General features: G+C 46.2%; 1 protein-coding gene across 9 annotated transcripts in view; it reads left to right on the forward strand.

Moving 5' to 3' along the window:
• The window catches only part of LOC107227927 (glutamate receptor ionotropic, kainate 2), a 63,147-nt gene that overhangs the window by 14,927 nt on the left and 35,986 nt on the right, over positions 1-12,234 (forward strand). For all 9 annotated transcript variants that reach the window (XR_006906406.1, XR_006906407.1, XM_046746604.1 and 6 more), the window contains exon 4: positions 6,618-6,779. Coding sequence is in view for 7 of the 9 variants with exons in the window: in XM_046746604.1 (XP_046602560.1) it covers positions 6,618-6,779 (162 nt within the window). In the remaining 2 variants the exon portion in view is untranslated. The remainder of the gene's footprint in view (positions 1-6,617; positions 6,780-12,234) is intronic.

Consider the following 12,234-nt stretch of genomic DNA (forward strand, 5'->3'; position numbering starts at 1 on the left):
ACTTTTCATTAGTCCTTGGTTCCCTGATTTAGTTTAAAAAATATGCTTCTATGTTTCGTTTATTTTTTACGTTTTGATGAAAACTTTTTCAGGCGCTTGGTGATTTTCGTTTTGAATTTATACGTGTGTACTTTTCGTGGAATATGGGACGACAATGGAGCTGATCTCGTTTTTATCGTTTATTGAGCGTGGCTCGCGAGGCGGATTTACGGGGTGCAAAAGCTTCGGAAAAAGGAAGTAGAAAAACCGGAAAATGAGTATATCCCGAAAATCAGGCGGGGATAGATGCTACTGAGTTAATGCCGCGGAAGGGCTGCAGGAATCATTTGTTATCGTCAGAGGTCCACTTATTTTCGAGATAATGGTCTCGGGCTGCACGAGGTGGTAAATGTGCGAGCTTTTACGATCACGTGTATGCCGATCTAATCCCAAATGTTGCGCAAGCAGTTCGATACTGTATACGGTGCACGAACACGTCGAGCTTATAGCGATAAACGCTCGGCGAACATCGTAAAACGGTTAATTAACCCCGATCGGGTCGATGGCGATCGACAAAAAAAAGAAAAAAAAATGCCACCCGAAAGCCGAAATCCTGGAAAAGTCAAAGAAATTTGGCTGAAAAAATACCCGACCACGAAATTTTTCAACGAATTTCCGAATTCACGATCGATTCTGGCTGCAAAATATTAGGGCAGAAAATCGAATTTCGATACTGAAAAGGCAGACGGCGAACTCACAGCCTCGGTACCGTAATTGCGACCCGACGCCAAAAGCCCGAACCTCGGGTTAATAATCGAGTATCGTCGATTAAATTTCCGACTAGGAAACCCGGCGTCCGGTTTGCCGGGAGAAAATGGGGCGAATCGCGTACGAGCGGCAGATTGCCGATATGGTTATGGGCGGTGTGTTGGTACTGCCTGTTTGGCGGAAATAAAAATTGCCATGGAAGCCGGAGTGACCGACACCCGGCAATAAACGCGCCCCTCGACCGCAAAAAACGTCGAGCAACGTCGAACGACGAGTAAATAAATCGTCGAAGGAACCGCCTGTCAAGGGATTTATGTCGGGTTGAAATCAATTCTTCTAGTTTACCGTAAATCCGGAAGTTTGACACTCGTATAAGTCTGGAGAGTCCGGGGTAATTGACTTGAAAATTTTTCGACATAATTTTTCCTTTTATCAGCTGCATCAAGCGTCGCGAAAAGTGAAAGGTGAAACATGGTCAACGGCGTTCCTCCAGGTCTGCCCGACTGTGAGTATCCTTGTTTCCCGGAGGAGCAATAAAATCCAATTACCTTTTAGTACTAGCGCTGCGAGCGCTGATATTTCTACACGGCGATATTGTTCGACCGCTTGGTGTTTCTCCTCCAGAGAAATTCGTTTGAAATTGTGTAAGAGCGAGTAGAACCTCTATGGAATTCGTATATACGAGTATATATGTATACATAGTACATTCCCTCTCTGAATTTCACTCAAATTAGCGCCAATGCGATAGTCCTGAAGAGAGATCACCGTTCGAAATGGTTGCCGATCGTACGTTTGATACGAGTACGAAATAGTTTACAATTTCACTAAAGTCTCCCGTCCGATTACCGCCCTTTTTATCATCACTCGACGGAGATTGGAACGAACGAGAGACGACCGATCTGTCAAGTACGTAGAAAAAACTGTGACGGATCAAAATGACGAGCCCCTGAAAACCCGGGGCGAAGCCTCGGCGGATTTGTATTCGCGAAACACAACTCGCGGGTAGTGAAGTTACAGCCGATAATCAGGCAATCGAACTTGATCCTCCACCACGGTTGCCGTATCAGACAGACTCAGACCGGCGCTAGTCGGGCGCAAAAAACTTTCATACCTTATCCCGTATTCATGGGAACCACAACGAGCTAAACTCTCCCTCTCTCCCTATTTCCACACGCGGCTGACGCAACCCCGAACCGACCCCCGATCCAGCTTCGCTAGGGTGTTGATCCAGAAATACTCCGGGAGCCACAGTAGAACCCATATTGCTCTGGTTATTGAGATATTATCGAGTTGTTCCCCTGGGGTATAAATTCGCCCCGGATATCACCGTCGCGACGGGGACAAATTTCCCCACGAATCATAATCCACCCCAGAATTCTTCATATTCGTCACCAGCTTCAAAGTCAAAATACGTTGAGACCATGGAAAAGGAATCTTGGTTTTAAACAATTATTCGAGCTCGTGTTTGAGGCGTGAAAAAACGCGTAAGGACCTAAACTTGGGGCACACGAAACATTTCGAGGCATTGTGAATACGTAAAGAAACTACGTCGATGAATACCGTGTATTACACACGCGTGTCTCAAGCATAATCGGCGACGGCTTTGAGGATTTGCTTGACCTGGATTTAACCTCTGGATAAGTAGGATGGGCTACAATGGTTACCCTAATTCCATGGATGACCCTATTTCCTACCGACACTGTACCCGTAATTCGGGAAATTGTCACAGCTCGCACCCTCGAGTTATGCGGTCGGTACGGGGTGGAAAATTTTCGGTTAGCACCAGTCCTCGATACCGGCGATGGTCAAGCGGTCAGTGACCGCCAACTAGCCAAATTAATTTTAATAACAATGCCTCATTACGTCCGGCTGTATAATACTCGAGCTACAAACAACGCGAGCACAATCTATTAATTAGCCCCCCAAACCCGCTTGGAAATAACCGAAAATTGAGGAAGTGTAGTCGGCAGTATTTGACGATGAAACGGGACGAAATTCATCGCATGAACCAAAAATTTTGCGTCGAAATCGATCGAGCACTTAACCAAATATTAAAATTAAATCTATTTAAATCTGTAATTTATATACGGATAGATGAGATTGCATTAAGAAAAAATTTGTACACGGCTGGATGTATTCGTTTTTTCCATTCTTCCGAAAAATACGATCGCCTGGTGAAAAAGCAGCGGGGTGACAGTGACGAAGGTAGGAGCGATGAAATTCCATCCTCCGGGTCTTTCTTTCAATCTCGATCGAGGTTAGGAACAAGTTAATGTCGGTTTCTGCAACCAGTTGCTCGAAGCGCGGCGGTCGGGCAAAAAGTACCAAAAACCTTCGCCGCTTTATCCTTTTTCCCAGCTTCTTTGGCCCCGCTAAAACAGAGTGTCACATTATCGCCCCTCGTCCGTCACTTCAACGCTACACATATATCTATATCACGCGAACACGAGGTATGTTCTCGGTGAACTATTGGCTTCCTAAGATTTATCTCAAATTTAACCGTAATCTTGTTACACCCGGTTTGCTCGCGTCGTTCTTGGCACATTATTCACTTACCGAACCGAGGCGTTCGATCAACCGGAATTCAGTCTATCCGTTCAAACTTTCCCGTATGCAGAGATACGTACTGCTGTGAAATTATCGGTAATGCTAGCCGACGCGACGTTGATTCGATTCACTTTAAGGATGATCTCCCGCCGAAGCGTAGAAAACCGATTTCTTTCTCTTCTAACCAGAGGGGAAAATTTTTATAGACTTTTCTAGATGAAAACTATGTTGGGGAAAATCAGATGCAAATTCAATATCGGAGCTTGAACGCGATTTCGATAAAGGGTAACATTTTTCCAGCACAAATCAATCCTGTTCACTTATTCAAGATAGTTTTCTAACCTCCTTTGTGTTCATTTTTTAACATGAAAATGCATTTCATCCGTGTCGGATCGACGTCTGATGGTATATTGTGGGTACATATTTACCCTTAAATAACTTCGCCTAGTCTCCGGGGAAAAAGCGCGAATGGAAAAAATTAAAATAAAATTGTTACAAAAATGAAAGCAGTGGATTGACTATCGCTGAATTTCAGCTATTAATTGCAGAACTAATTAGATTCGTTATTATTACCGTCACCCTTTTCATTGTTATACGTTGGCGGATAAACTTGCCCGCCGGATGCAAAAGGGACGATGTGAAATTACGGTCGCAACAATCCTATGCGGATTCAGCGCAGGGCTTACACTCCGTGTAACGATAAGCCGGGTCAACAAGCTATTCCGTACTTATTATTAGCAATGGTCGTACGTCGCATTTTCATCCCGCCCTTGCGAGGCATTGCGAACCTAAACAGCGGCTCACGCGCCTCCGAGTTTATATTATATTTTCAACCGAACTTTCTTCCGAAGGGAAAACAAGTTAAAGAAAGAAATTGTATGGCTTTTTCCCTTCCAATTTCTAATAACCGTCGATTTTTTTCGAAAATTATTAAAACAAGCTTGGGCTGAAAAATTGCGGATTTTTAAACTTTGTTTTGCTTTTAGCTTTGTCAACTATTTATTCAATCTTTTAATTATTTTTTCTACCGTTTGTGACCGTTTTATCACACGTCAGATAATCAAACACGGTCAACGTTCCCTGCGCGGTATGGTTAAAAAAATTTAATTAAAAAAATTCACGCATCTGCGGTCAAATTCATATCATTCGACTAAGCAAGCTTTGAATATTTTGACGTGATGTTGATACGATGTGCATACAATTTAATTAAAACATACCGAACGTTTGATTGACCTTTTTAATTTAATTCTGATTATTCATGAAATCTATGGCTACCCCGCATATCGACATAATTCTTCGATCCTACTTTTTCCCTGTGAAACTGAAATGATTTTATCCAGACATTTCTCCCGTGGGTATTAAAATCATGATCACAATGTACTGCCAGATTTAGAATTCAATGCGAAAAACGATCTTCTTAACACAAAGAACGTTTCATCGGTTACCGAAACCTCACCTCGCCGATATAACTTGGTAAATAACCAAAGTACACGATTATGCAAAAAAGACAATATCCCGGGGATCAAGGATCTTGTCATTCCGAACGACTCTCCGGGTTCCAACTTCGGGGCTTTTTCCCAGTGATAAATTAACATTTTACCCCGTGTTTCGAGCCTCGAGGCTTCTTGAAAATTCCGTAGACACTTATACACTTCATAACTTCCTTCGACTCGCGGAGGACTTTAGTCAGTAAAATTGAACCTCTTCGTGACTCCTTGACTCATTTTGACAAATTTTCTTTCTATATTTTTTCTCCATTTTCTTGTTCTCTTCAACTCTGCAGCCTGAACAACTCGTTCCTTACTAATTACTCGTGTTACAAGCATTTTTCCTCGAGTCAATGACAAATACGAGATAAAAGATATAGGAATCTTGCAATGCTCCCTAACAGCATGGATGTCGTGGTCCTACGAGCTTCCGGTACGTTTTCGTCACGAACCGTAAGGCATGGGCTACTCTAAGCGATTTCGACTGGAAGCCGGAAGTCGCCGTTAGTGTTTATGCCGCATTCCCAGGGTTAACCTGACCGCCGATGTCTCTGCTATTCCAAAGATGTTCCCGGTACTCCGTTGCCAGGGTAACCAGGGCTCGCTACAGACTGAGTTGAATTTATATATATATATATATATATATATGTGTGTGTGTGTGTGTATGTATATACGAACGAACCAACCAACGAATGAACGAACGTAACTACTGCAGGAGAAAACCCGAGAGTAGGTACCCAGTACCAACCAACCTACCTACCTGGAAACTAAGTACGGAAACACAGCGAAGCATTCCCAGCGCTGCTGCACCTTCTCGTGTTATTCCAAAGTCCTTAATTAATTAGTTGCTGCCGTAGCGTTGCGGGACTGTAGATGCATGCTCGGTGATCCACCGCCCGCACTCACCTTCGGACGTAAAAACAATTTTCATTTCGTTTTTAAGATTAACCGCAGAAGGCGATCCACTTCCAATTAATTCGCTCGACGTTGCTCCGCCGCTCTCACAATCAGCCCCGAGCAATTCGCAAGGCTCCTTCGCGATTTTCTCATTTCGCGAATGTGTAATGTTCCCCCGGTGTTTTCCAAGCCTTGACCCAGTTGCGGATCGTAGATCCAGCTCGTGTGTACTCCTGTGTACAATCTCGTGGAATCTTTGAACCGGACTGCATCTTTGTCCGGTATCAGTAGCCGGATGCCTTTGGCAGTGGGTTAGGAGGGCTCGTGTTATCTTAGGTCGTGTTGTACCTGGGTGCAAGGAGGCATGAAGAAATAGACTCCGGCAAACATCCCCGAGCGATTTGACCAAATTATTTGCGGAACTAAGGTGCGCGGCGCGGCTGGATAGTTCCTTTGGAACCGTGCCCACTGGGCGTCTCCTTCAACCTTCGTTCCATTCCCCGATTCTAAAGATCCAAGGTGTATCATCAAGCTGTAGCAAAGACGTCCGGAGGGAGTGGAAGACCGTGGCACCACCACCGGCTGTTCGGTATCTTGCATTCACCGAGTAACGAAGAAGCGACGTCCTTAGCGGGGTCCCCAGCGACTGTAGGTACAGAGGTGTCATCTTTTCCGCGAGATGATCCCCCGGCTTGGACGACGCCAGAGGCAACCGTGACACTCGGGAGTGGCCTCGTCTGTGCAAGCAGACCCTTTGTCGCTTTGTCATTATCGAACTGCATTTTAGCGCGCGATGCTTGACACGAACTAAACCGCCCCTCCGTTCCTCCTCGAGGGCGCGACATCGATCGGTAATTAATGAAATTGCATTCGAGGATAGAGACTGGAGCTCCAGGATAATCGGGTCTCGATCTCAACGACGTGTTTAATTGGTTTCAGGTGCCATATTCACTCATGACCAAAAAGATAGCAGCACCGAACTGGCGTTCAAGTACGCGGTGTACAAGATCAACGAGGACCGGACCATTCTGCCCCACACAACCCTCGCCTACGACATCCAGTACGTGCCGAGAGATGACTCGTTCCACGCTTCGAAAAAAGGTCAGTTTCCGACGACGCGTAATCGCGGTTTAATGCCTACCTACCTGTCCACCTCCGGCAATGGAGTCAGTTCCAACCACGTCGCGAGGAGCACCGTATACCTTCTGCCTTGTACTCCGAGTTATGCTACCGCTCACAAAGACCCAACGGTAACGTTATATCAACGCTACTCCGTTCTACTCCGGTCGAGCCGGTTGAACCAGCATGAATTTATCACCCGGCAATATACCCAGCTCATGGATGTTCCGCGACGGTTGCACCCTACCTCATAAAGCGCTTGTCTATACGCGGATCTCACCATTCTAGTCCATTACGTGTGTTACATACCCGTTTCTCCATCCACCCGGACTATTGTTACATCCTGCACTCCTCTATGTACAACTGCATACCCCGTTATCAATGGGTCGCAATTACGTGCTACATAGCATTCCCTCAATTAGACCCCACTAAGCTACGCCAGTCTGTAATGAGCATTATGTAAGAACAATTTTCAATCTGGACATGTGGCTGACAGCAATATTTGAGACGAGGTATTCAACTATATGACAAATGGACTGACAATTATACCGATTAAATGTTTGTAGAGTGAGACAATACGGGGTATTTTTGTTTTCTTCGGGGGGTTGATTGTCTTGGAATCCCCATTCATCCCCGTTGTCCGATAATCCAGACTCCTGAGCAAGAATCGATGATTCAACGTAACAACAAACCATTACCTTCCGAGTTCGAGTTTCGCCGGGATCTTCGTGCCGACGGATATTGCGTAAAATAAACAGCACGGAATTGCTTTCGGAAAATCGGTTCATGCGAGATTGCGGTAAAATCCGCCCGACCATTATCCATGGAAAGCTGTTATTTAGTTGAATTCACATTCAGCGGCGCTGACCGCTCTGGTCAGGTATCGGTTGACGGTACGAAAAACGCGGTAAAATTCAATATCTGAAATGGTTATCTGCTCGATGAAACGCACGATGAATCCCAATCGTCCGGACGACATCTCTCGCGTTTTGTGTTGTGTATGGAACAGCGTGCGTGACGGGCGTTTATTTTATTTCTTTTCATTTCACTTCTTGTCCACCTCTCCCTCTCTCCTTCGGTGGGCAGCGAAGTGTGATGTGATTCGGATTTACAGATGTGGAATATTCTTCTTTCGCGACCCTCTCGGTCCTTGCAAATCCATTGAATAATTCACTTTCGCAGCGGCGACTCTTCGTACTTTCAGTATACCGAGATACAGATATATTTTAGGTACAGGTACGTTTATCCCTGTTGATTTAGGCACTCCGTCCACTTTTCCATTCATTTCTTTTTCATGTATAAGCTTCACAGACTCGTAAGCTTTAAAATAACTTGCAGACGAATTAATGGAAGAAGTAAAGCGAAAATGAAGAAGAAAATGCTTCCTCGCACCGAATATACGGTACAGCTTTTCTTACAAATCGATCTCTGACTAAGGTCCACATATTTTTACCACCTTTTTGTTCAACTCCAGTACCGGACATGATGAGAAAAAAAAATCAGCACGTCTTACCCGTCCTTTCACAACTTTCGAGTTTCTATAATTGGCAAAGAGGCGCGTGCTGGAAGGTTCTAGGGCTGCTCTATAAGCTCGGTTGACAATCAACGCTAGCCTTTTGTACTTTCGAAGGTTTCTCGGCGACGCGGTGCAGGAGCCTTAAAGCTTCGCTGAGGTGGGGTGTCAATCAGCGGTGGTTCCCGCCTTGGTGAACGTGCAAGTAATATCGTTTCGCCGGAGTCGATTTTCACCCTAGCTCTCGTCGTCTTGCATCCGCGCTGCAACCAATGCCTACCACCGTATTACCTCGGAACGAATATCCAAATGCTTGAAAACTCGGGAGGAAAAACACGTCTCTCAAAATCGAGGAAAATATTTTTCACCTCACCATTTCAGGCCGAATTCCAACCCTCCTGGACACTCGCTATCTAGGTACGGTGCCATAACGATTCCTGGCTGCGATTGTGCGACCCGAAGTGCCGAGTGCTGATCGTGGGTTCACGTATTGTATGGAACACGTGCATATGGAGTACGCGTTATCTCTGGACAGCAACGGTTTTCAGATTTTACGATTATGTCGCGGACCTGGTTATGCGCTGGCCTCTTTCCTGATCTCTCCAGCCGACGGTGCCAAGTTAACCAGATATCTTGCGGGCGATCCGACCAACCACGCTGTTGTAGCTGCTGCAGCTGCTGCAAGGCGATGATACAGGGTACGTTTCTCGCGTGCTTCGAACCCGGAGAAAGCTTTCCAACGTTGAAGAATGTCCGCAAGACTTATTGACCGAGCAGCCGATTCGCAATCTGGTCGAAACCCTTGTTTAATACGCGTAGTAAAAAACGCGTACAGCACTAATGGTCACGAGGGTGTCGGTTGTAATTACGGAAAGGAAGGTCGGGGTGGATTCACGTAGGGGTGAGACGATATCACGTAGAGTGATAAGCGGGGGATCGGCCCTGTGCTGTACCGGAACTTCTGTCCGTCTCGGTGAAACGGTCCGAAGACCCGAAGCCATTCGGAACGGGATGGAAGCGCGCGTTTCTACTTTCCGAAAAGTTTGTTGACCCGGTTCTCTTCGGAAGTCCGTCGTACGTTCTTTCCGCGAAATAACCGTTCGCGAAAAGTTTAATACGCACTGAAAGTAATTGGATGGGAGGTGGAAGCGGATGCTCCGGACCACGCCTCCAATGACCCTTGAAACGAGATGTTTCTTGCCTGGTCTTTCGACTCGACGCGACGCTCGCTACTTGACCGAGACAGCGGCGCCAAGGGTCACCACTGATTGCGACAAGCGGCTCGAAGATCTTCCCATGCATTTCGGTCGACTCTTTACCCAATGACCTGTCTGTCTTCGCTTTATCTCGGACCTTCTGACCTTCGACCCTTTGATCTCCTGCCACCGTGCGGTGCATGGCGAGTGTGTGACGTGCTCGAGAGCCGTTCTCAAATCAGAGCGCTGCTCCAGATTACCACCGGCCGATGTATGAGAGGCTGGCTGTTATAATGCCACGAAAAAGCTCCCAACTGGGAATTCCCCGTTTTGCAGATTGTCCAGGAAGAGTCGGAAATTGTCGAAACGTATAACCAAGGACCTGCTCATCTAGAGCGACTTTAATGGGATTCAATTGTATCGAATTTCAGTGGAGCTGTCTACCATTAACAATTGAACCAATGCGTGTCGAGTGACGAACATGATCGAGTACGGCTAGAAATTCATTTTTTTCTCAATGATAAACGTCGAAGCTCCTCCTCGCTTTGTTTCGCACACTTGATTACCGTGCCTTTAGTTTTTCGCGAGCTTTTGCCACGACATGAATAACCGACAAATCCAGAGCTTCCACTCCATCAATCGTTTTGTGGTTATTGCGCAGAGCCCAATTTTTCTCGGCAAAGTTGTTTGCATACATTCGAAATTGTACGTTAAAAGACCGAAGCCGCCAGTCGAGTATATCGATGAATGGAACGCCAAAGACCAAAGCATCGGTCATGATTATCCATGACTTACCTATTCCCTAGAAACTCGAACAGTCCCTGTCGTTCGGATGTGTAAACAACTTGTGAACCGTAACTTCCAGCAGTAGCTATTGACGGCGATATGAAACTGTTGGAGAAAGAATTGAAGTAGCGTTGGTCATTGTTGATGTTCCAAGATCCGGAAAAACCCTAAAGTGGCGGTGATCCGAAGCCAAGAATCCAAGGTTCGCATCATCGTCGAGCTTACTTCGTTAATTATCATCTGATCTCGACGCGGTTTTTTTATTACTTTCAAATGATGGTCATTGACCCGGATTTCTTAAGACCAAACTTCACCCAGTTGCCGTGTGAAGTTGCACTTTAGCAAAGTAAGAAAGTGGCAAATGGAAAAATCGAGGAGTTCTAGGGTTTCCCGAGAAATCTATAGCCTGTAGGACCATCTCGGGTGTCCGGAGTGTAAAAGGGGTTCGGAGTGGTAACTAGACGTGAGTATCCGTTTCCGGGGCCGGTTTCTCGAGTGGCCTAGTCAGCAAATTGCTCGAACGATTTTTTGATTATTTTGCGACTAAAAGGTTGCAGGATGGGTCGAGTGCTTCCACCTCAAGATCTAATTACTCACCGGTAAGAGGGTGTTGTGGGCGGTGCTGATTACGGGAAATTTACCTCTCGGAAATTATTGGCCTCGGGGTTAGTCGGCTAACCCGGATCTATTCTGCATCTTGCGTAGTCAAGGAATCTGTACCCAACAATTTACCCTCTCGGTATTAGTTCAGCCGAGAAATGACCTTCTGTAAACTGTCTAATCGTCGTCCACTTTCGCCAGTATTCCCAAATCGCTGATCGGGAAAAAAAAGTTTCCTCGCAGCGCGTGCCGGAAGCTTAACTGCGTCGGACTCTTCGACGATTCTTTTCCGTAAACTTTCCCAATCGAATCAATAATAACCGATATTGTTATCCCTTTATACTCGGTAACTAACTCCAATTAATCAAACTTCGCGAAATCATCTTCTCTCAATGCCTCTTTATCGTTCTCGGATGAGCGAAGGATAAAAAATTGCCTACCTTTCGGTACCTTTTGGTAAAAATTTCACATTTCCACGTCACAATACGCCGCCAGTTTCTCAACGAAGTCTCACAAGTACTCCGATCAATTGACGCATCGCCCCGCCACCCCCGGCACTCTGTAAAATTAATTTTCCTATCCCGGCAACCTCTCGCTCAACCATCGCCTATGACACGTTGTGTCTATTGATTTAAATCGTTGCCCATATACCTACGCAAATTCACCGCCGCCGCCGCGTCAACGCGATGCAAATATTTGCCTGCAGACCGCAACGCTCTGATCACTTCGCATACGCCGGATACGTGACGTATCGCCACTCTGATTACACAAATATATTGGAAAATCCCGTTTGCGTTTGTTCGACACGTAGTCGCGTTGACGAAATCCATCATCGCGTCAAAAATGCCGAGACTCCGTCGGTCGGATTCGGTGAACTTGAACGATCCCCGCCTCATCCAGTCTCGCAAAGTCCTTTGACAATTCAAGCGGGATCTCAAACTTCCAAGTGGCCGAGCTTCCGGTTTGCACACTACTCCGGAGATCCCCTTTATTCGCGAACCCTTTCGGGCTACTTGAAGGGCGAAAAATCCTCGAGTCATTAATCCTCGAACAGCGGCAAGATTAAGCCGCTGCGACGACAAAACGTCTGCCTGCCTTTCTTTGTCCAGACGGTAGGAAAAGCTCGAGCATTCGTTCGTCGACGGAACGATGCGACGGACAATTGCGTCGATCGAACGAAACAGCGAGCTTTACTCGGGCAGAATCTTCGAATTACGGAGATCAAAAAGGCGGCCGAAAATACCCCGGATACCTTATTCATGGCAGGCAGTTGGTACGTGTCCGGTTATCCAGGATACGTCTGCGGAAACAGGACGGCGGTTTGATCCTTGGTGAGAAGCCG

This window comes from Neodiprion lecontei, chromosome 1, assembly GCF_021901455.1.
Source record: "Neodiprion lecontei isolate iyNeoLeco1 chromosome 1, iyNeoLeco1.1, whole genome shotgun sequence".
Lineage (NCBI taxonomy): Eukaryota > Metazoa > Arthropoda > Insecta > Hymenoptera > Diprionidae > Neodiprion > Neodiprion lecontei.